The 24,565-nt window shown below is 32.9% G+C and overlaps 1 protein-coding gene across 8 annotated transcripts in view; it reads left to right on the plus strand.

The window, feature by feature from the left end:
• The window catches only part of LOC6050741 (beta-arrestin-1), a 176,028-nt gene that overhangs the window by 92,100 nt on the left and 59,363 nt on the right, over positions 1 to 24,565 (plus strand). For 4 of the 8 annotated variants that reach the window (XM_038250147.1, XM_038250146.1, XM_038250150.1 and 1 more), the window contains exons 2-4: positions 8,920 to 9,343; positions 18,456 to 18,547; positions 18,701 to 18,843. In XM_038250147.1, the coding sequence (XP_038106075.1) occupies positions 9,252 to 9,343; positions 18,456 to 18,547; positions 18,701 to 18,843 (327 nt within the window). In that variant the 5' untranslated portion in view covers positions 8,920 to 9,251. Of the gene's footprint in view, positions 1 to 5,032; positions 5,175 to 8,919; positions 9,344 to 18,455; positions 18,548 to 18,700; positions 18,844 to 24,565 lie in introns of all 8 variants that reach the window. The other 4 variants (XM_038250149.1, XM_038250148.1, XM_038250152.1 and 1 more) reach the window with 2 other exon arrangements.

Here is a 24,565-nt window from a genome sequence, read left to right on the forward strand (position 1 = left end):
CGGAAACAGCGAAAAAAGTGGTGTATAAAGATCGCGAAAAGCTCCATCTTAACTTGGCCTCGCTAAAAATAAAGCTGTCTGCTCCAATTTCCAACCCTGTCACTTGTCACAGTCACATACATTGCTCTACAAAACACACACACATTCACAGAAAGAAGTCTTTTTGGTCGTCGTCGCCGCCGCCGTCGTGGCGAGAGGCAGCAAAGTTGAGCTGTCAAGCAATAACCCTTCAGTTATCATGTTATGAAACGTGCTGGAACTTTTTTTTTTAATTTTCATCAAAAGCTGACTTGATTTTTACAATCCATCGTCAATATTTCAATTGAACCCAATCTCGAATAAATTTCCAAGAACCAAGCTCATAACTTTGAAGCTTTTGGCCCAATTTGTACTCCCTTTCTTCAAGCCAGCATTATTTGGTCCTGGAATCCCTCAGGAGCGCGTTGGAGCACGTCTGCTCCAACTTAAGTAGGGGAGAATCTGGATCAACGACTCCACGGGGAGAGAGAGTCGGTAGGACAAGCATGCTCGGGAAAATATGGAACAAAGTTGTTACATCCAGCAAGTGACGATGTCGTAATAACATCCCAGAATCGCACATTTTAGCACGCGGGATGGCGGGAAAGTAGCACAAGGTTTTTTCTCACGCGCTGCTCTCAACGTGGAAGGAAAAGTGCATTTCCTTCCCAGAGACCAGGAATGCGCCAGCGAAAAAGCTCTGAAAAATTCCCCCTTCCCAAAAGCATTCTTGGGAAAAGTGTGTAAAAATGTGATGTTTTCTCCCCTCGGTGAGCGCGTCACGGGAAGCAGCAAAAATTGTTACTTTGCATTCCAAATATATTACACTGCGTTACAGAAGAGGTGAGAGAGAGACAGCGAAGGAGTCACTTGACAAACTTCGTCCCGTGAAAAAGTTATGAAGAGGGCAATTTGGATCGTCGTGTAATGGAATATGGTGTAAAGCTGGGGCACTTTGGCTTAAAAGTTTTGAGCTGTGTTGGATAAACTTTGTCACAATTTCAAGTGAATTGTAAACTGTTGAGTTTGCTTGATTTTTTCTCATTATCTCACTTTGTTAAATTTATGAAAGTGAATAGATTTCGTTTATGATTTACATTTGTTTTATTTTGTATTCAATTATTTGTATTTCATTACTTAACAAAAGTTTACAATAACTACTCTTTAAAATTGGCCCAAAATTTCAGTGGGGAGTTTTTTTTTCACATTTTTAAAGCACTTTCTTGCACTATTAATTAAAATTCCAATCAAAAATATTTTTTTCAGAAACCTGATTTATAATATTGTCTGCATTCGATTTCCTAAGGATTGTGTGCTTCTTCGGATACTCAAATCAAGAAAAGAATCGCTTATTTTTTTTATTTCCTTCTTTTTAACATCAAATTTAAGCTCTGCGACCCCATTTAAGTCGAATTTCAAATTTATTTTTTGAAATTTTTCAATTTGCATGTTTGCATTTTTGTTATACACTTTGTTCGTCAAATAAAAAATCTAAAATACTAAAAAGGGTATATTTTACACTTGAGTGGTGCAAAATCAAATTTGCAATCAAACATGATCAATTCGCTGAGATTTTGATCATTCGTTTTTTATATTTTTCAATCCGGCTGAAACTTTTTTGGTGCTTTCGGTATGCCCTAAGAAGCCATTTTGCATCATCAGTTTGTCCATATAATTTTCCATACAAATTTGGCAGCTGTCCATACAAAAATGATATGTGAAAATTCAAAAATCTGTATCTTTTGAAGGATTTTTTTGATCGATTTGGTGTCTTCGGCAAAGTTAGGTATGGATATGGACTACACTGGAAAAAAATGATACACGGTAAAACAATTTGGTGATTTTAAATTTCACTTTTTGTCACTAAAACTTGATTTTCAAAAAAAAACACTATTTTTATTTTTTTATTTTGTGATATGTTTTGGAGAACATCAAATGCCAACATTTCAGAAATTTCCAAAATTGTCAAAAAACTTTTGACCGAGTTATAATTTTTGAATCAATAAAGATTTTTTCAAAAAATCGAAATATTCATATTTCGATGTAAAATCAAATTTCCAATCAATAAGTATTTACCTAAGTGAAATTTTAATAAAGTGCACCGTTTTCAAGTTAAAGCCATTTTTAGGTATTTTTTTTGAAAATAGTCACAGTTTTTAATTTTTTTTTAATTCAGTGCACATGTTTGCCCACTTTTGAAAAAAATATTTTTGAGAAAATTCTCTATATTTTGCTTTTTTGAACTTTGTTAATACGACCCTTAGTTGCTGAGATATTGTCATGCAAAGGTTTAAAAACATGAAAATTAACGTTTTCCAAGTCTCACCCAAACAACCCACCATTTTCTAACGTCGATATCTCAGCAAATAAAGCTTCGATTTACAATGTTAAAATTTGAAACATTCGTGAAATTTTCCGATCTTTTCGATAACAATGTTTTCAAATTTTTTAAATCAAGACTCACTTTTCAAATGGGCCAAACATTCAATATTACGCCCGTGATGCAAATTGGCTTCTTTGGACATACTGAAGGCACCAAAAAAGTTTCAGCCGGATTAAAAAATACGAAAATTTAAATTGAAGAAAAAATACCGATTTCGTAGAGAATTGTTCAATTGTAGGATTTTATAATTTTAGGATTTTAGAATTTTAATCTAAAAATATTTATATTCATACAATTTAAAAAAAATGGATTTTCAATGTTTAAAGGTTTAAAATTTTAATATAATAAAATCAAGAATGTCGCTGTTAAGAATTTTCAAATTTATGAATTTTGGTCTTTAAGATTAATGCAATTTTAGAATAGTTAATTTTGTTAAAAATATACTCTTTTTGCTTGTTTAATTTGTATTCTTTTTGATTTTAGAATTTCAGATACAGTACAGTAGAGTAATTCTCAGTATTTTTATTCTCAAATTTTAGAATTTTAAAATTGTTGGATTTAAGAGTTGCTAAATTTATTAATATAATAATGTGAGAATTTTAGGATTTTATTATTTTAGGGTTTTTGGATTTAAGGATTTTAGAATCTTGGGAATTTAAGACTTTTAGGATTGTAGAATTTTATGATTTTAGGACATTAGAATTTTAGAATTTTAGGATTGTGGAATTTTTGGATTTTAGAATTTCAGGATAATAGAATATTAAGATTTTAGAATTGTAAATGCTTAGGATTATATAATTTTAGGATTTTAGAATTTCAGGATTTTTGAATTTAAGATTGTAGAATTTAAGGATTGTATAATTTTTTGATTGTAGAATTTTAGGGTTTCAGGATTCTAGAATTATAAGATTTTTGAACTTTAAATTTTTGGATTTTAAAATTAAGGATTGTATAATTTTAGGATTTCAAATATAAATAAAAAATTTGTTAACAATGTTTTATTTTGAGTATCAGAATTTTAAAACTTGCGGAATTAAAAATTTTAAAATTGAAGATATGAATGTCTCAATATTATAGAATTTCAGTGAAACCGTTTGACGGATTTTTTTATGTTTCTTATCACAAAACTTGACGGACATTTGTGTTTCGGCTATTTTGTATTTTTTGTAAAACAGCTTTTTTATCAATGTTTTGGAAAATGATCGATTTTTTTTTATGTTAAAATAAATTTGCGATCGTTTTTTTCTATTTTCATATGATGCATCATTTTTCAATTATATCTTTCATCTATTATTTTTTTAATTTTTTTTGTCAGGAATTTTAAGTTTTGTTAAATTTTCTCTCTATGGTGAATATTTTCAGAGTTATTCAATCAAGACTAACATTTCAAAAGAGCCAAACTAAATGTTTTAGGCCAGTTATGATAAAGTCTCCAAATTTTGCACTAGAGCATTTCTCTGAGACTTCGTTTTTTTGCTGCTTTTCTGATTTTAAGACCATTTAAATCATTAGTTCGTACATATAAATATTCCAGTTTTAGTAATAGTCCACACTTTTACCAAAAAAAAAAAAAATCAGTTTCTTAAGAACGGGGTTTCTGGTCGACATCAAGTCTTTGGAAATGTTGAAAAAAGAAATATAATGTTAACATTCTTCAGGAAATGAAATGGAAACCACATGTTTAGGTAAAAATACTCAAATGGAGGTAGTATTCTACCAAAAAATTTCAACCTTCCAAAATTCATTTTTTTTTTCTTTGGAATAATTAGAAAAAGTAAAAAAAACATTACAATCTAAATCAAAAGAACGAACAAAACTAATCTCATCTTTTGTGCAAAAACACAAGATCATCAAAATTAAATTGACCGTATTTGCTCCAAGGTTAAAGCTGAAGCAAAAGTTGTTAGAAATGTTTTCCTTGAGACACGAATGCCACTGCAGTGGTAAAATGTCTTTCATGAAACCGATAAGGCTGGTACACATTTTATTTAATAATCAGTTTTGAGTTTTTGATGAATTGTTCATATTTTTCATGGTATTATTATTTTTTAAATGTAGTTGCATGTAAAATCAATTGAACAAAAGATTCTTTAAATCTTCAGTCTTATTAAAAAAAAGACGACCATTGAACTCGTCCACCGTGTTTTCTTTCTTCTGACCGATGGCTCTGTGATTAATGAGCGATCCAACCTGCGGCCGCAACCATCTTCGGAACATCATCGGGCGCGCACGCCTAAAAGCTCGTTCCCTCCCCGCACTCTTATTGGGGGAAACCACCAATAACTCTGTTCGACGCGGGAGACGACTTACAGGCAGTTATAGGCCCGTTTACCGCACAAACAAACGATCATTAAAAATACATTAATTTTGCGCTAAAATTCAAGCCCGCTGCCAAACACGGCAGAAGACACCCACGAAGAGTTGACGCGGTGGAATATTTATTAATTGTAAATCACGGACTAATTTATTCAAAGAAAGAGTTTTTTGGCGTGGCCCCAATCGAGCCCCTTTCTTGGGGGTGGAAATTTATGATTAATTTATTGTCAGAACCTTACTCATTTCAAGCGAGTCCGTACCTGAAACTGTCAAACATTTCGCTAACAGATGTCATTTTTCTCCCATTTCTTACAGAATTCCGTGGAAGCTTCGACGTACCTGGCCAGGCAGCGGCTGCAAAGTTAATTACGCCAGCGATATTCGCGGAATTTCGCTGAGAAATTCCAACCCCGCTGGATCCAACCAGTCTGCGGCAGCTCAGCTGTGACGGAACGATGTTTGTGTTTTCTCGAATTATCCCGAAGAAAACAGCTGTAATCAGTGTGACGAGAATCGATAAGGATATATACAAAGTGGAGACAGACATTTCGAGGAACCGAGATTCGGAGGCCAAAAAGACGACGTCGACGACGACGGAGGGCATGAATTATTCAACGACATCAGCGAGTCATTTAGGGCACGTGTTTACGGAACGAAGAAAGGGGAGATGGTCGGCCTCTCCCCCACTCCTTAATGTGTTTATGGGAGGGCTGCTTGTAGTGCGCTAAAATTGTCGATTGGAGGGGCGTGGTTGTTGAAATTTGCCCATGAATGTTTTAAGCCTGTGACTACGCGGATTGACTTTGTGACGTTCGGGGACCCGCGGAAGGATAATGTTTGAGCTTATTTAAATTTGCATGAAAAACTTTCCGGTCACTCGAGTTAAGTGCGGCATTAACTAGGAGTTGTGGGGTGGGCGAATCTGTGGAAAGCAATGTTTTTCAAGTGTCTTATCGCGCTCGTTTTGGACGCAAACATTGATTGAGAAAGATACCGAGAAGAAATCAAAGCTTTTCCGATTAGGCACCAAATTCGACAGGTGGCGATGAAGCGTGGGAATGGAAGTTCGAAGGATTCGGTATCAATGACAACGTCAACGAACAAGGACGAAAACAAAATTTGTTTTAAAAGAGTGGTCAATCGATTTGATCATTCTTATCAATTTTTAAATGTTTAGATAATCACGTACCGTAATCTGGGGTGAATCGAGACTACAGTCTGAATAGGAACAGCAGTTTTTAGAGCACTTAAAGCTTTTAAATTTGGAAATGGATGTACACATTTTGTTGGCCTGAGTCTGTTCTAACCGAAACCAACCAGAAAAATCAAAATTTTGTGCTCCAACATGGTTGAAACTGCTGTCCCAATTCGCCCCATGTGTCCCGATTGACCTCAGTTTACGGTAATTTTATTTAAAAAACGAAAATATGTTTAAATATGGCAGATCGAAATTGAAACGAAATGAAATGAAATCACATGAAACTATATGAAAATTTCTTAATTTTCTGATGTTTTTCAGAGCCTGAGTAAAATTACGAGGTGGCGAGCCCTTTTCTTTTTAATATAACTTTATAATACCTAACCTCGCCTATAGACGAGCTTCGATAAAACGTTTAATAAAATTCCGCCATAGAGTTATCTACGTGCGCATGTATTGCGTGTACGTACACGAAGGATTTCTAGGTTAAAATTTGTACCCGCCAGCAAAAACAAATGGTAAGCTAGTGTGCGTGACATCGGGCTTAGAAAGCTCTATTATTGAATCTTTGCTTATGTAGAAAAGTTTGCGTTTGTTGGTTTTACTTGTTTCAGTGACTTTGACAACACAGAAAAAAAGTAGTAATTCAACTGCGTGTAAAATGCTTGATTGTAATATAAATGTTGCATTATTTAACAAATTTCATTTAATATTACACCCACAAATATGTAGCCCATCAATTAAGAAACTTATTGACCGAAATGTCAAGCTCATGATAGCCGAGCAGGCTAAGGCGCTTGTCCTCTTCGTGCGTGTTGGCTTTGAATCCCGTTGGTTGCAGTTTTTTGTGGTTAGAAAAATATGACATGCAGTGTGAAACATTCAATGCCTTTTCTCACAAAGGTGATGAGCTTGATTTTGCATCTGATTTTACATCGCATTTTTTTTTGCTGTGAATGTTTTGATTTTTTGTATTTATGCTAATTTATGGGCTTGTTTTCAACTAATGCCACTAAATTAAAAGTGACCATAAACCAAATTGGCAAAAGGTAATGATAGTAGGTTGTAGAGCAGATCTAATACGACCAATGAAAATCAAATTGAAAAAATGCACATGACAAAAAAAAGTAAGCTTGGAGGGTTAAATGATGACAATACCATAAATAAACGTTTTCATTAATAAATCTAGCACAATTTATTGTTAACAATTTATAATACATTGTATAACGTTTATTTTCGTATTTTCTATCAAATTTTGAATATTTGAAACACAGATCGGAAAAAAACACTTATTTTTATTTCGAAGAACATGTAAGCAAGCATGAAATTTGGCATCATGAAAGAAGGGCTATTTCGCTACATTAAACGACATAAAAAAATAAATAAAAAATATCGAAGTATTAGCGAAATATTTTTTTTTGAAAAAAAAAAAAACTTTTTGCGGAATTTCACAAAAAAAATAAAATATTGTTGATCGATCTCAAATATGCTAAATCTGTTTTTAAACGTAGTAAAATGCATTTCAATTTATTGTCAGTTCATTAGACTTCTTTTTCCATTAAAATTTTAAAGGTTTTTGAAAAAAATTGTCCCCTTATTTTTTGGACTGATATTGAAGGGGGAAAAGCCTCACCCACGAAATAAACTTCAAAAAATGTTTGCAACGGCCTTATTAGGTACTCAATAGGCTCCCAAAATTTTTGTTTCATTTTTTTTACCCATCTGATTCTTTGTAATAAGATAATCAGTAAAAAAATCATGATGGTATTGCATCTGGGAATGAGTACATCTTTTATGTTATGATAAAATGTTGGTCATTCTCATACAAATTAGGGCCATAACTTTTTTAGATAATAAAATGTTTTAGTCTCCTGAAAAAATGTTTTTCAAAAACAAACTTACACAGTAAAACAAACATGGAAATATTACAGCTGAGAATGGGCAGACCACAGTTACCACAAAAATTATCATTTCATCTCTACGAATGTGTAAATTTACTACATTTCCGTGGTTGTGCTGAAAAAGTGGAATCTTTACTAAGGTAAAATTACATCATATCAGAAATTAAAAAAATACCTTTTTAAGTAATTTCACCACAACATATCTCAGTTGTAAATTTCGGCTTGCTGTTGTAAATTCGCATAGAAATACAGATTTTTACCTGTTAAAATATTTTTCTTTTTGTATTCGTTAAATTTTAACTTTTTTACTGTCATACATGAAAAAATGTAAAGTGGAGTTACACTGACAAAATGTAAAATTTACATAATTTTCAGGGTAACGTAATTTTTTAAACTGGTGCAAAGATGTACTAATTTTCAAATGTTATAAAGTTTTTTTACTGTGTAAATTTATCAATTGATTTATTTACGTGCAAAGTATAATAAAATGTGTAGCTTCACCCTCAAAACTGGTTTTTATCATTTTTCAGGTGAAAATTTAATTAAAAAAAACCTTTGGAAAAAGATGAAAACTAATCTGCAGATTTATTTTTGTTAATGGTCCAATAAACAAAATGTAAATTAACTGACCACCCTAGCTTTCCTTCGTCTTCACCGTCCCAAATAACTCAAGTGTCAGCTGAGAAATTTGTGCGTAAACAACCTTAACCATCGAAATTACTTGCTGAAAATGAAAAAAAGTTTTGCTATTGCCTTAACCAAATGGCGTGACGTTGTTACGTAGTTCATCACAACATATTGCGATTATAAATGTATCATGAAAAAAAAATCTGTGATTGTGTGTTATTTGAGAACGGTTTCGGCGCAGCATTCGTGGATCGTGGAAAGATAAACAATTTGCCGCAAGCCGCGGGCACAGTGTTCGACGAAGAGTGTTTATCTTTTCGTATAAAGTTACACGTTTTTCGGCGGTGCAATGTGAGACTTGGGGGTAGTGAAAAACAACCGGTTGAAACCGGGATGGGAAACAACAGCGCATTTTTGGAAATTGGAGAACCGGTGAAAGTAAAAGTTTGTTTTTGATTCTTAATTATTTTTTCCAGCAGAGTGAATCACCATCGTCGCCAGCATGAATTGTGTATTAGGTCAAAGTTGTTCTAATATGTTTGAATGATACGTTTGGGAAGCGGAATTCCGGGCAAAGTGCAAGTGCTACCAAGGATTAATCAAAATCCCGAGTCAATTTAGATTAGTGTATATAGTGAAAAAAAGGAAAGTAACGTAGAAAAAGCTCCTGCACCAAGGGGAAAATCGAAAGTTATTGGCAGCGCTGAAGACATCAAGCACCGTGACCGAGCTGGATTTGGAAGGTGGCAGAACTAGTAGCGGTCGGTAGATAGAGCTAGTGTGAGTGTGTGTGTGTGCGAGCCAAACCATGAACCACCTGCCAGGATCGTCCCCGCGGTCACCGGCGCCCTCGCCGGATCCGGACGTGGACGATGGGAGCTCCAAAAAGCAGGCTACCAGGTGAGTGCTTTTTTCGAGCTCTTTAAGCTAAAAAGATTCGCATTTTCCACGAAGTCCACTCTGAGGAGAAAATGCTTTCATCAGATTCCCAAATCGAAGGAAGTTCAATCTAGTTGGGTTCTTCCGGAGCTCCATCTGGCCCCACAATCCTAAGTCAATATTGTTAAACCATTTTGCCACCGAAAAAAACCTTTTCGACGTCCTGCCGTATAAAAACGGCTTAATATACATATCGGCCGGCGGAGGACAGCTTGCGAGCTTTCATGGAAGCTCCCTACCCCAACTCTCCAAAAAAAAAAAAAAGAAAGCTTCGCAAATGATAGATGAGAAAGGATAAAAGCCGTGTTATCGGATGTTCGTGGGAATAAGCCATCAACGGGCTCTCAGACAACCGTCGACGGAATAAAAAAAAGTTGGGCAACTTGGGCCGGTGAAACTTTGGGCAGGATATTTTCCCCTCATGGAAACTGTGACTATATAGTGGCGAAGGTGTGTGTATGTGAGCGAAGTTAAGATATTGAACGAATCGGGTCTCCGTGCGTGACATATCAATGAAGCAGGGGTGGGATTTGCACGGTGGGGTTGAAAGCTAGTTGTATTTTCTTATGTTATTTTTTAGCTAAACAAAAGAGGAAAATTTTGCGCTACATTTTAAGATGGTGCTGGGTTTAAAAATTAATAAAATAAAAAAAATAGGTAGAAATATATAAAAAAAAACAGTCAAACAATTGTTTAAAAAATTATATTGAGATGTAACATTTAATTTAAAAATGACTTTACATATTTTTCGATTAAGTGAACAATTTACTTGTTATAAACATATCAAGGAAAACTATCACAAATGTTTAGAGAAAATTTCCCACAATTTTCAATTTTTCAATTTTGAAAGCGGATTGCGCTTTCCTAAGTTATAACCTATAAACAATTTTGTGAAATTGAGTTTTTTTTTCAGTGTTTCTCATATTATAAGCAAATTATAAGTTCTCTTTTTTAACTAGCGGTTTCTTGGAAATTGTTCAAAAGTGAAACCTTCGTGAAATTGTCTGCTTTTTTCAATATAAATAATTTTGATATTTTATAATCAATAATTACTTTTTGTCTTTTTGTGATATTTTGATCGAACTTATTTTTTTTAGAATTTATTTTTTTTCGAATGTCTTGTTTTTTTTTTTGTTTTATTTGTTCCGTGTGACTCTGTGTCTATTTTAGAATATTTGTTTTGGGTCGTCTTTGGTCGTTTTTTAGCTAATATCCCCTACTTTTTGTCTAAATTCATTTTGCTAAAGTTTTTGTCATGTCACAGATTATGTTTTTAAACAAATTTTTTGTGACTTAAAAAAATATTATTTTTTTATATATATATATAAAGTTAAACATGCTGAACAAATCGGAGAGTGACTAAAAGACGTTGCAAAATATACTTAAGATAATGGTTGCAAGATACCTGCACATCAAAATACTAAAAATGATGGAAGAAACAAGTGTTTTGCTCAATAAAAAACTTCTCCAAAAAATCAGATTGCCCTCCAAATTTGGATTGGACCAAAAAAAAAAATCATTAAAAAAACTTGTAAAAGTTTAAAAACAGCTTATTTAAACATTTTAAATCAAATAATTTAAGTTTTTGTCTCTTCCCTTTTCAAAATTTCATCAGGAAATCCGGGGTGAAATAATTTTTAGCTAAAATTGTTTTTTTTTATACACAAATACCTACTTGTAAAATCGATTGTAAACTATTCAAAATTGTGTGTATAATGCTTTGATAAGCACTTTCAAAAAAAAAAAACTTTTAAACAGGTATTTCAAAAAAAAAAAACAATATTGTGACCACAAACCAGTAAATAACTTAAAAGTTTTGGAAGCAAATATTTTTATGAATTCATTGATATTTTAGTTAATTTTTAATGGTAGCATGTAATGATGTTAAATTCGAACTATTTTTTAAACTGGAGCTGAGTGATACATACCTTAACTAAAATTTATATCAGTTTAAAGATTTTTTTTAAACCTCAACAAATCACTGCACACAAGATTAATATTTTTTTTAAATGCTGAATTCAATTTTCAAAAACAAAGAGAATTGTTAATCATTTTTAGTTTATTGGAATTTAAAAATAAAGTTTTAGTTTTAAGAAAACCTAAAAATATTAGGCTGGATTTGACTAGATTTTTAAATACTGACAATTGAAAAAATAACAGCTCAGCATTCGATTTTTTTGTATTTTTTTAATCCGACTGAAACTTTTTTGGTGCCTTCGGTATGCACAAAGAAGCCATTATGCATCACTAGTTTGTCCATATAATTTTCCATACAAATTTGGCAGCTGTCCATACAAAAATGTTGTATGAAAATTCAAAAATCTGTATCTTTTGAAGGAATTTTTTGATCGATTTGGTCTTTGGCACAGTTGTAGGTATAGGTACGGACTACACTGGAAAAACTATAAACGGTGAAAAAAAAATTGGTGATTTTTTATTTAACTTTTTGTCACTAAAACTTGATTTGCAAAAAAAACACAATTTTTATTTTTATTTTTTGGTATGTTTAAGTGCCAACTTTTCAGAAATTTCCGGGTTGTGCAAAAAAACTTTGACTGAGTTATGAATTTTTGAATCAATACTAATTTTTTGAAAAAATTGAAATATCGGTCGCAAACATTTTTCAACTTCATTTTTCGATGTAAAATAAACTTTTCAATCAAAAAGTATTGAAGTTAAATTTTGATAAAGTGCATCGTTTTCAAGTTAAATCCATTTTTAGGTGACTTATTTGAAAATAGTCGCAGTTTTTAATTTTTGAAAATTAGTGCACATATTTGCCCACTTTTGAAAAAAATATTTTTGAAAAGCTGATGTTTTATTAGTCTCACCCAAACAACCCACCATTTTATAACTTCGATATCTCAGCAACTAATGGTCCGATTTACAATGTTAAAATCTGAAACATTCGTGAAATTTTACGATCTTTTTGAAAAAAAATATTTTCCGAATTTTTAAACCAAGACTAACATTTAAAAGGGCCTAATATTGAAAGTCTTGATTTAAAAATTTGAAAATATTGTTTGCGAAAAGATAGGAAAATTTCACGAATGTTTCATATTTTAACATTGTAAATCGAACCATTAATTGCTGAGATATCGAAGTTAGAAAACGGTGGGTTGTTTGGATGAGAGTTATAAAACATCAAATTTCCTGTTTTTAAACCTTTGCATGGCAATATCTCAGCAACTAAGGATCGTATCAACAAAGTTCAAAAAAGCTAAATATAGAGAATTTTCTCAGCTTTTCAATTATTTTTTTTCAAAAGTGGGCAAACATGTGCACTAATTTAAAAAAAAAATGAAAAGCTTCGACTATTTTCAAATAAGTCACCTAAAAATGGATTTAACTTGAAATACTTTTTGATTGAAAATTTTATTTTACATCGAAAAATGAACCTGAAAAATTTTTGCGACCAATATTTAAATTTTTTTCAAAAAAATCAGAATTGATTCAAAAATTCATAACTCAGTCAAAGATTTTTTGCACAACCTGGAAATTTCTGAAAAGTTGATGTCCTTTAAAACATACAAAAAATAAAAAAAAATAGTGTTTTTTGCAAATTAATTTTAAGTGTCAAAAAGTTAAATAAAAAATCACAATTTTTTTTTACCGTGTATCATTTTTTCCAGTGTAGTCCGTATCTTTACCTACAACTTTGCCGAAGACTTCAAATCGATCAAAAAATTCCTTCAAAAGATACAGATTTTTAAATTTTCATACATCATTTTTGTATGGACAGCTGCCAAATTTGTATGAAAAATTATATGGACAAACTAATGATGCAAAATGGCTTATTTGGGCATACCGGAGGTAGGGGAACAGCATCTAATTCCAGCGTGCCTCTAATGTTGGCAGGTCAGAACTTTGACATTCAATTAAAGCTAATTAAAAGCGTTTTCAACTGAAATCGGGTGATAAATAGCTGAATAAGAAGTGAGCAAGAAGTTTCAATCATAAGTTTTGCAAAATTATTTGTTTAAATAGTGAAAATCAGCAAATTGGATGGAGTTAGGAGCGAGAGCTTAACCTGCCAAAGATACGAGAATTTCCCCTACCAAAAAAGTTTTAGCCGGATTGAAAAATACAAAAATTTAAATTGAAGAAAAAAGACCGATTTCGTAGAGAACTGCTCAGCTTATGAAAACCTTAGGTTTTCAATTTTAATTAATTTGTAAGGTTTATTAAATTTTATTATGAATAATTTACTTTTCAAAAGCTAACAGTTAGTCTGTCATAAATGTAACAAGTTTTTTCTAATGACGTACGTAACGTATTGTTCAATAAACCCCACCGTGCACCTCCCAAATACCAGAACCAAGACCAGTACCTTCCCCAAAAACAGCCCAAAACTATATATGTTTATGGTGATGTCGTATAATGGGTTCGCTACACTAGCATGAAATATTGGTTCGATGATGTTGGGCAATCCCCCTTTTCCCACCCACCCACCTCAATCAACGGCGAGGGTGCCAATGTTGGGCAATATATCACTCTGGGCTGTGGTGCTGCTACTTTATGATGCGCAGCCCGTCGCTGATATCGGCGCGATTTGGAAGTTTATGAGGGAAATTACGAGCTTCTACCAGTTCCTCCTGGGTAATAGATCACGATTTGAGCAACTGTTGGTTTGGCTGCGATTTATCGGCTTCGAGCAGTTCAATATGGAAATTCGGCTGAAAATGAATAAAACTCGATTTGTTTTTATTCCAAATCTCGCAGATGGTGCAAAGCTTTCGTTCTTAAAGCGAAGCTTTTTCAAGGGAGGTGGAAAGAGCAAAAAATTAGGGATCTCTTTTCATCGCTTTTTGGGATAAGTAAATTGGGTTCGTTTATGCTTCCGAAGTTTTTTTTTTTCGAGGGCAATGTGGGTTTTTCTTTGTTTTTGAAGCGTGCTACCAAAAGTGGATTTTTTCAATGCATGAAATTTAACTTTTTCCGGTTGGCCTGCGGCTGATCAACTTTGAAAAGCCATCTTATTTTATTTTCTGGAATCTTGTAAGAGATACACGTACAAAGTTTGTCGGATTGCTCGTCCTTTCAAGCATGGCTTGATCATAATAAATGCAAATAATTTAATAAACATTCAAACAGCAAGAGATTGACACACAAACTAACTTCTTCATTTATTGTTATCTCTCGATAACTTGTGCCAACATTGCTCCCCGAAGCAAAACTATCCCCATCTCCATGAACCACGACAGACGACACAGTTGCAATCCCCGGACATAAACGAGCTTCCTATCGCCCTCCATCGGGCAGTGAATCCTTACGACTTTAGTTGAGTTTAGTTGGTAGACCATGCAAGGCAAGTGTTAACCATACACTGACCAGACCCCATATATGTCCTCGCTGGCTTCACTGGAGCTAGTCAGAATGGAGTTGGCCAGATCCACTATCAAATCATTTGCATTGCGTTATCGAGCAGCCAAATGGACAATGACATTATGGTGACCAAGAGAAAGGAGGAGGACGACTCCTGCGAGGGTTTTGTGTCACATTGCTAGGGTGTCAACTACTGGGAAAAGAGTTTTGCAAAGAAAACATAATTTCAAATTTCAAGACAAATTTTCAAAATTATTAGGCAGAAAAAAATTACAACGTGTGTTTAACATTATTGCAGTTATGCTGTAAATATCAATGAATTTCCGAAAATTTTGAGCGTTTTTTAGATATCTGGTCATAAAATTAAAAATTTGAAAAATGGTTTAAAAGCTTTTATTTAATTTAAAAGTGCATAAATAAACGTAAAGTAATATATTCTAGTTTACAAACGATTTTGGATGTTTCTTCTAATGACAATTTCAATTTTGAAATTAAACTTACATTGGCCTTATTCAAATCGAACAAATATGAAGAATGTTGAATATGTTTAGTACAAATTTCGTTCATCTCTATTTCTGTTTTTGTCGATCGAGTAAATTCGGATTTTTTTTTCAAGTATCATATTTGTATCCATTTTGTGGGCAGAATACCAAAAAAATCAAAATTATAAAAATTAAAACTGTTTCAAATGAAAAAAATAAAAAAATAAATGATCGATACAAAATATATATTATTAGGTTAACAATTGAATGCATATTACTTTTAAAAGCTGTTTTGCTCCCTGATTTGCTTCTAATGGCTTTATTTTGGATTTAAAAAAACATTAAATAAACAACGTGAAAAAATAATTGTCAAAAAGACAGGATCTTTCAAAATGTTCAGCTAGTTTTTTGGTATTAAAACTATCCTTCTTATGAACCCAACTTATAACCTTAAATTTATTTTTTATTTATTTAAAAAACAAATTTTTCATGTTTTGAAATTCGAATTTGGGAACCATCTTCACATTGACCAAATTTAAAAAAATACTTGTCTAATTAGTTGCGCCAAGAATCATCGTGACCAATTCGGCTCCATTTTAGAATTACGAGTTTCAGCAAATTATCATAAACAAATGGTAAATGTTCAAAAATGGAAAGGGTCGTACCGCCCTTAATTCTCAAGATTTCGAAAAATGGACTTAGGTTCCGTGATCAGGATTCTTTGGAAATTAATTGATTATTGATTAACAAACTTTTTTTTGTTTTTCATTCTCTAAACATTACCAGTTCTTTGGAAAATTTAAAAGATGTTTTTATTAATTTCTGAAAGTTTTTGCATTATTTTCAAAGATATCAGTTTTTTTAAATAATTTTAATAATAAAAAATACTGCTGGTTTTTGTATTCTTTTCAAACTTGATCAGTTCTTTAAAAATGAATTGGTTAATAAAATATCTGTATTTTTAAGAGATCAGTTGTTTAGACAACTTATTTTCAAAATGATTTTATTTATTTCTGGCGGTTTTTGCCTTCTTCTTTGAAACATGACCGAACTGGTAAATTGGTTTCTCAACAAAACATAATTTCTGCAGTTTTCAAACATTACTAGTTCTTTGGCCTATTTAAAACGTGATTTAATTAATTACTGGGACTGCTTGCATTATTTGCAACATTACCAGTTCTTTGAAAATGAATTGCTTTCTTAAAAGAAACATATTTTTGGTAGTTTTTGCATTCTTTCAAAAATGCCCATTTTTTTGGACAATTAAAAACATGAATTTATTCATTTGTGGGAGTTTTTGCATTTTTTTATCATACCTATAGGTAATTCTTTGAAAATTTATAGGCTTTCAGAAAAAAATCTGTATAGTTATTTGGACGATCAATGAGACTATTAGTTACTAATTTCTGGGAGTTTTTGCATTCCTTTCAATATGACCAGTTCTTTGAAAATGAATAAGTTCAATCATTTCTGTACTTTTTGCATTCTTTTAAACATGCCAATTCTTAACAAAAAAGAATAGCTTAGATATTTCTATGAGCTATTTTCAAATAAATTGGTTTTCCAAAACTTTTTTCTGTCTTTTTTTTAAGTACAATAAGGACGAGGTGCAGCTTAAATATTTTGCAAACAAAAAGAGGTTTTGATGTTATACGCATCCAAAATAAATTCCAGCAGGTCCGATTTTCAATGTTAAAATATGAAACAATTCTGTTTTAAATCAAGACTAACATTTCAAAAGGGCCAAACGTTTAATATTACCCTTTTGAAATGTCAGTCTTAATTCAAAATATTCTAAATATTTTTTTAGAAAGGATCAGAAAATTTAAAGAATGTTTCATATTTTGACATTGAAAATCGGACCATTAGTTGCTGAGATATCGAGATTAGAAAATATTGGGTTGTTTGGGTGAGACTTAAAAAACATAAATTTTCCTGTTTTTAAATCTTTGCATGGCAATATCTTAATATCTTAGCGACTAAGGGTCATATCAACAAAGTTCAAAAAAGCAAAATATAGAGAATTTTCTCAGCTTTTTGAAAATATTTTTTTAAAGAGTGGGCAAACATGTGCACTAATTTTTAAAAATTAAAAACTTCGACGATTTTTAAAAAAGTCACCTAAAAATGGCTTTAACTTGAAAACGGTGCACCTTATCAAAATTTCACTAATGTACTTTTTGATTGCAAATTCGATTTTACATCGAAAAATTTAGTTGAAAATTTTTAGCGACCGGTAATTCGATTTTTTGGAAAATCAGTATTAAAAAAATCATAACTCTGTTGAAGATTTTTTGCCCATTCTGGAAATTTCTGAAAAGATGGCATTTGATGTTCCCTAAAACAAATCAGAAAATGAAACAAATTCAAAATAGTGTTTTTTTTGCGAATGAAGTTTTAGTGATAAATAGTGAAATTGAAAATCACCATTTTTTTTTACCGTGTAGTCCTTTCCATACCTACAACTTTACCGAAGACACCAAATCGATCAAAAATTCCTTCAAATGATACAGATTTTTGAATTTTCATACATCATTTTTATATGGACAGCTGCTAAATTTGTATGGAAAATTAAATGGACAAACTAATGATGTAAAATGGCATATTTGGGCATACCGAAGGCACCAAAAAAGTTTCAGCCGGAGAAAGAAAAAAAAAAGACCGATTTTGTAGAGTATTGCTCATATATAAAGAATTGTTAATTTCAAGGAAGAAGTTGAAAATATTAAAAAACTGCTTTATAATGAAAAATTATTAAATACTAGCAAGCTTAGCAAAATTGTTAAAATAAGAAAAGATAATTTTAATGACACATGATTTGACGTAGAAAACAGTGTTTTTGAAGTTGCGAATATGTTCAAGAAAATGAGACAAACATATTTGATTAAAATTAAATGTAGCCATCAGTCACCATGGGGAAATTTCATTCGTCCTTGCGCTTCTCAGATCCTAGTGAAGCTCCTCTACTAGAAAGCATTCAGCAGCAGCAGCAAGTAAGCAGACGACTCTAATTATCCCCTCAATTATACCAAATTGCTGCTGCTACTGCTTGTTATCCTTGGGACGACCGCAACACTCCTCGGGAGCCTTGTGACGTTACGTTACGACGGCGACAGTTTGCCCATGTCCGGGGACCTCGAAAATCCTCGCAGGCAAAACCACAACTGCTGCGGGAATGCGAATCTAATTACACTTGCTCAAATCTGCTGCCTGCTTTTTGTTGATCTAACTAATGAAGATTTTCGTGTCTGCACCTTTTTCCACAGGGTTTTCAAAAAGAGCTCCTCCAACGGCAAAATAACAGTCTACCTGGGCAAACGGGACTTCGTGGACCACATTTCGCATGTAGACCCCATAGGTAAGCTTCGGGAATCAATTTGTTTACAATTAGATTAATAACTGCATCGTTACAAACATGCCCCCAATGATTTACAGCTGTAATTAATCTTGTTTACTTTTACCTCGTTTCCCACGCCCTCCTCCTCCCCCTTCGTTTGAAACGTATTTTTAGACGGCGTCGTACTGATAGATCCCGACTACGTGAAGGATCGCAAGGTGTTTGGACACGTGCTGGCCGCGTTCCGATACGGGCGTGAAGATCTGGACGTGCTCGGGCTGACGTTCCGGAAAGACCTGTACCTCGCCTCCGAACAGGTAAGTCGCCGGAACTTTTAGCTCAACTTTAATCGCCAGTTTGAGAGAAAGTTCTTCGCCAGCTTGAAATGATTCCCGGCAAGTTTCAAGAACCACGTGAATGCCATCGTAAAAACGAACAATTCGCCACTCAGTCACACTAACATTGTGCACACATACAGTAAACCACACACTTGCATAGTCTGTCCTTATTTACGCTGACTGTTCCATATTTCGTCCAGGAAATTCCTCGTACTCTCTCGCTACTATGGTGTATTGTATTTCCCGGACCATATCCCTTTACGCGGGAATTTTCCCCTCTCCCTTCGCAAGCTTTTGCTAAGCTTGCCACTTTATGAGAAAACTATGATGAAAATTTATGTATTTACTTGCCACGTGGTAGGTGGGTGGCACTCAAAAATATTAAATTGAAAAATTGTAAATTTATGACAATTACAAAAATAAGAAGCTTCAAATTAAATGTCCCGCACCGCAACTTTACAAATTTAAAGTTGCACGAAATTTTCGACGAATTAATTTTTCATTGTGCCCACACTTGGATGTTGGATGCTCTCCACGCTGTGTTTTCCATTAAGTGATACAACAGCAGTTTCCCCCCGTAATTTTTCCATCCCTGTTTGCGAAATTCCGGAAGAGAGAAATGCGCTGTGGAGTGCTTTATTGCTGCTGCTTCCAGAGGGATGATGAAACTACTTGACGGGTGGAAGAGAGGGAGGGGAAAAAAGGGAAAAACCACAGGAAAATTATGGGACCACCCATGCAAAAGTGAGACTGAGGGCTTGCATACCCCGTCATCAGTTGATTGCAAATTGATATTATTTTTATGACGATGCAAGGGCTTGGGGAAGGAGGAGACGTTTCGATGGGGGAATTTTGCTCTTGAAGCTTTATTGTGTGCTGTAGTTTTAGTTTTGTGCATTGTGAAGCTTGTCGTGGATTTTAGAGAACGTTTGAATTCAGAACTATGTTAGTAAATTAAAAAGTGTTTAATTGAGTATAATACCAAATCCTTCAACCCACATCAATCATACAAACATATCTGGAAAACAAATAAAACTAAAGATTTCAAGTTTTATTTGTTTTGATTAAAAAATTCATGGAAATCATAAAAGAAATGCATAACAAAACTTGCAAAAATGACTGCCCAAAAACAACACTATATTGAGCACCATAAAAAATACAAATCATGGAATAAAAGCAAATTTTTAATCTTAATTTAAATTTTGTAATGGGTAATTCTCTACCAACTCACACGAAATCGGGAAAAGTTGCCCCGACCCCTCTTCGATTTGCGTGAAACTTTGTCCTAAGGGGTAACTTTTGTCCTTGATTACGAATCCGAGGTCCGTTTTTTGATATCTCGTGACGGAGGGGCGGTACGACCCCTTCCATTTTTGAACATGCGAAAAAAGAGGTGTTTTTCAATAATTTGCAGCCAGAAACGGTGATGAGATAGAAATTTGGTGTCAAAGGGACTTTTATGTAAAATTAGACGCCCGATTCCGAAAAAACGTATTTTTCATCGGAAAAAAACACTGAAAAAGTTTAAAAAAACTCTGCCATTTTCCGTTATTCGACTGTAAACAATTGTGGAACATCTCATTTTAAGGGAAATTTAATGTGCTTTTCAAATCTTTATTAACCCAGAAGAGTCATTTTTTCGTTTAGAACAAAAATTTTCATTTTAAAATTTCGTGTTATTTCTATTTTTGCAGAGTTATTTTTTAGAGTGTAACAATGTTCCACAAAGTTGTAGAGCAGACAATTACATCACGAGTTATCGCGATTTAACGAAAAAAAGTTTTGAAAATGTTGGTTGTCGTTGATCATGGCCGTTCAGACCCGGATGACGAAACTAAGAGAAACGCAAAAAGTAACTTTTTCAATACTTTTTTTTTCGTAAAATCGCGATATCTCGTGATGTTTATTAGAAAACCCCTTATGTCTATATATCAAATTTTTTGTAATTGTCTGCTCTTCAACTTTGTAGAACATTGTTACACTCTAAAAAATAACCCTGCAAAGTAAGAAAAAATATGAAATTTCAAAATGAAAAATTTTGTTCCAAATGAAAAAATGACCCTTCTGGGTCAATGTAGATTCGAAAAGTACATTGAAATTCGCATAAAATGACATGTTCCAAAAATTTTTACAGTCGAATAACGGAAAATGGAAGAATTTTTAAAAATTTTTTAGTGTTTTTTTTTTCGATGAAAAATACGTTTTTTCGGAATTCTGAGTACGCCATCATATCGGGCGTCTAATTTTACATAAAAGTCCCTTTGACACCAAATTTCTATCTCATCACCGTTTCAGGCTGCAAATTATTGAAAAACACCTATTTTTTCGCATGTTCAAAAATGGAAGGGGTCGTACCGCTCCTCCGTCACGAGATATCAAAAAATGGACCTCGGATTCATGATCAGGGACAAAATCGAAGAAGGGTCCGGGCAACTGCTGTGTGAGTTGGCGGAGAATTATTATTATATGATTGCATATAATATATATTTTATTTTTTAGACAGATTTGTTTGTTTGTTATAATTTTGAATGTTTATTTATGGTACTCAAATCAATTTAGCAAATTTCACCAGTGTACTCCTCTAAGGGCTCGTTCATGACGACGTAGCCTTTTTTAAGGAGGAGGTTTACTTGAACAATTTTACTGCAATTATGATCAAAAGTTTGGAAGAGTTTTATAGTTTGATTTGGTTCTTTTTAAGTACCTATAAGTTGTGATTTTCTGGATGATTTTTTTTTTAATTCAAGGAGCGTTTAATAAATACGTTAAAAACATTAAAATCAGGGCTGCGGAGTCGGGTCATATTGCAAGCGACTCTGACTCCGGCTTTCTGAGTTAAGCCGACTCCGACTCCGACTCCGGCTCTGGCTTTCCACAAATTGTTGACTCCGGCTCCGACTCCGACTCCAGCCTACCAACTCTAAAAAAATTTGATATTATTTTTTTTAAGTTTATAAGCTTGCTACACTAATTTTCAATTGTTTTTTTTCAGCAAGTTTTCATTTATTGAAAATTTCCGTAGTGCAGATTTCAGTAAATTTAGTCCTGCTTTTTAAATAAACAATTTTCAAAGTAACTCTTTTTTAAAGCTTTTTTGAACTCATTTGAGAAGACGTACATGGACATTGTGTGATCCAGCCCAGTACACACTTTAAACATACAAATTATGAGAAAATTCTAATATTTGAAAAATAAATTAAAATATATCAATTGAGGCATTTAAAAAAAATTAGACTTGTTCAACAATATTATTTAAGGATCAACACTCTAAGAGTTTTGTATAGAAATTGTAAACATTGGGGTAATCGACATATCTAATAAATTCAATGACTCGTATATGAGCAGTTCCTTCAGATTTCGGTCATTCGATTGTTTTTTGTATTTTTTAATCCGACTGAAACTTTTCTGGTGCTTTCGGTATGCCCAAAGAAGCCATTTTGCATCATTACTTTGTCAATATAATTTTCCATACAAATTTGGCAGCTGAATTTTTTGATCGATTTTGTGTCTTCGGCAAAGTTGTAGGTATGGATATGGACTACACTGAAAAAAATGGTACACGGTAAAAAAAATTCGGTGATTTTTTTATTTAACTTTTTATCACTAAAACATGATTTGCAAAAAAACACTATTTTTTTATATGTTTTAGAGGACATCAAATGCCAACTTTTCAGAAATTTCCAGGTTGTGCAAAAAATCTTTGAGCGAGTTATGAACTTTTGAATCAATACTGATTTTTTTTCAAAAAATCCGAAAATTTTTCGCAAACATTTTTCAACTTCATTTTTCGATGTAAAATCAAATTTGCAATCAAAAAGTACTTCAGTGAAATTTTGATAAAGTGCACCGTTTTCAAGTTAAAGTTTTTCGAAGTTTTTCATTTTTTTAAATTAGTGCACATGTTTGCCCACTTTTGAAAAAAATACTTTTGAAAAGCTGAGAAAATTCTCTATATTTTGCTTATTCGTACTTTGTTGATACGACCTTTAGTTGCTGAGATATTGCAGGACAAATTGATGTTTTCCAAGTCTCACCCAAACAGCCCATCATTTTTCAATGTCGATATCTCAGCAACTAATGAAATGATTCCCGGCAAGTTTCAATGTTAAAATATGAAATATTTGTGAAATTTTCCGATCTTTTCGAAAACAATATTCTCAAATCAAGACTAACATTTCAAAAGGGCCAAACATTCAATATTACGCCCTTTTAAAATGTTAGTCTTGATTTGAAATTTTTGTTTTTTGTGTTGAAAAGTGAAATAAAAATATTTTTTTTTTGCCGATATATGTCCTTAATACTCGTGATGCCAAATTGTTCAAACACTTCTCTCATGAGACAGATTTTAACTTTGACTGATAAAAAGTTAAATAAAATATTGAGATCTTTTTGTGTACAATGAGTAACATCTGGAAATAAAACCTCCTAAAATATCAAATCGAGCAGATTGATTTGTTTCGATTCCCATTTTCCATTCTCATTTAATGGATACTTATATGAAAAAGCGTGCTGGCTTCTTTAGGAGTACACTTAAAATTTAAAAAGCTTAAAATTAAGATCTAGACAACTAGTGAAATGTCATCGATTTTTAAAACTTTTTTTACTGTTCAATCTGCAATTTTAAAAAATTGCCTTTTTTGGATAATTTTCGACGGAATGTCAATCTCCGAAAATTTCACCGATACGTTTAAATGCATCGCTGAAAGATCCTTCTAAAAAAGAGATTCAGTTAGGACTCATCGAGAGCTAAATTCTAAAGCTACTCATTTTTGCGATGTAGAGGTAAAACAGAAACCGCTAACTGTTCTATTGTTTTCTTATTTTGGGCAATGTGCAAACAAGGAAAATAACAAAAAATATATATATATATCTAGAGTTTTTTTTAAGGTCCTCTAAGCTATTGTGTTTCATATGTATATAGGACCTTATAAAAAAAACTCTAGATATGAATTTTATTCATTGATGTGCTCATGAATGTTTTTGAGAGATATTTTTTGCGTTCAGCTGATCTTCGTCTTGCTTACGTTGGTGGGAAAAATCTCTCGCGAAGAACGATTATTCTAAAAAGCTACAAAATCATAAAAAAAACTGGAAATTCTTGTAGAACTTTCAAATACACATAATTTAATTAGACTCATAACAATTTTTTAACCAAGCTTAACAAAATCATCATTAAGATGACGAATTCAGCTGTATATTTTTCCACTTTCTCACCAGCACATAAATATCAGTATTCCAGCAGGTCACCGAAAGCAATAAATTCCAGTCTCCTTAATGGTTACTTTTTTTTCTACTGAAAGAAAACATTCCAGCTGCTGGCTTTTTTCCTCGAAAAAGGAAAAACATAGCTCATATATTCCAACGAGCATTGTCACGAAATTGTCTGTTTCTGGTGCTGTTCTTTCCGTTGCGGCTGACCAGTAGTCGTTCATTCTCGGCTGGTCCGGGGGAGGTAGTCATGGTCGACCCCCTGCTGTCGACAAGGAAAATTGCAATTTTCTCTGCTGTTGTGTTTGGCTTGGGGGGTTGGTACCATGGTTTCAGTATCCTTTCAGCGGGTGTTTAGTGGTCAGTGGTTTTCCGAACCAGAACTGTTTTGGGATGCATGTTGTGGAATGTTTGGTTGGGTTTGTGAAGAGCGTGATAGGATTTTTTCTGTTTTCTGTGTTTCATGAACTTTTTCAAGCATTCAATACATTAA

Source organism: Culex quinquefasciatus, chromosome 2 (assembly GCF_015732765.1).
Source record: "Culex quinquefasciatus strain JHB chromosome 2, VPISU_Cqui_1.0_pri_paternal, whole genome shotgun sequence".
In the NCBI taxonomy this organism is placed as follows: Eukaryota; Metazoa; Arthropoda; class Insecta; order Diptera; family Culicidae; genus Culex; species Culex quinquefasciatus.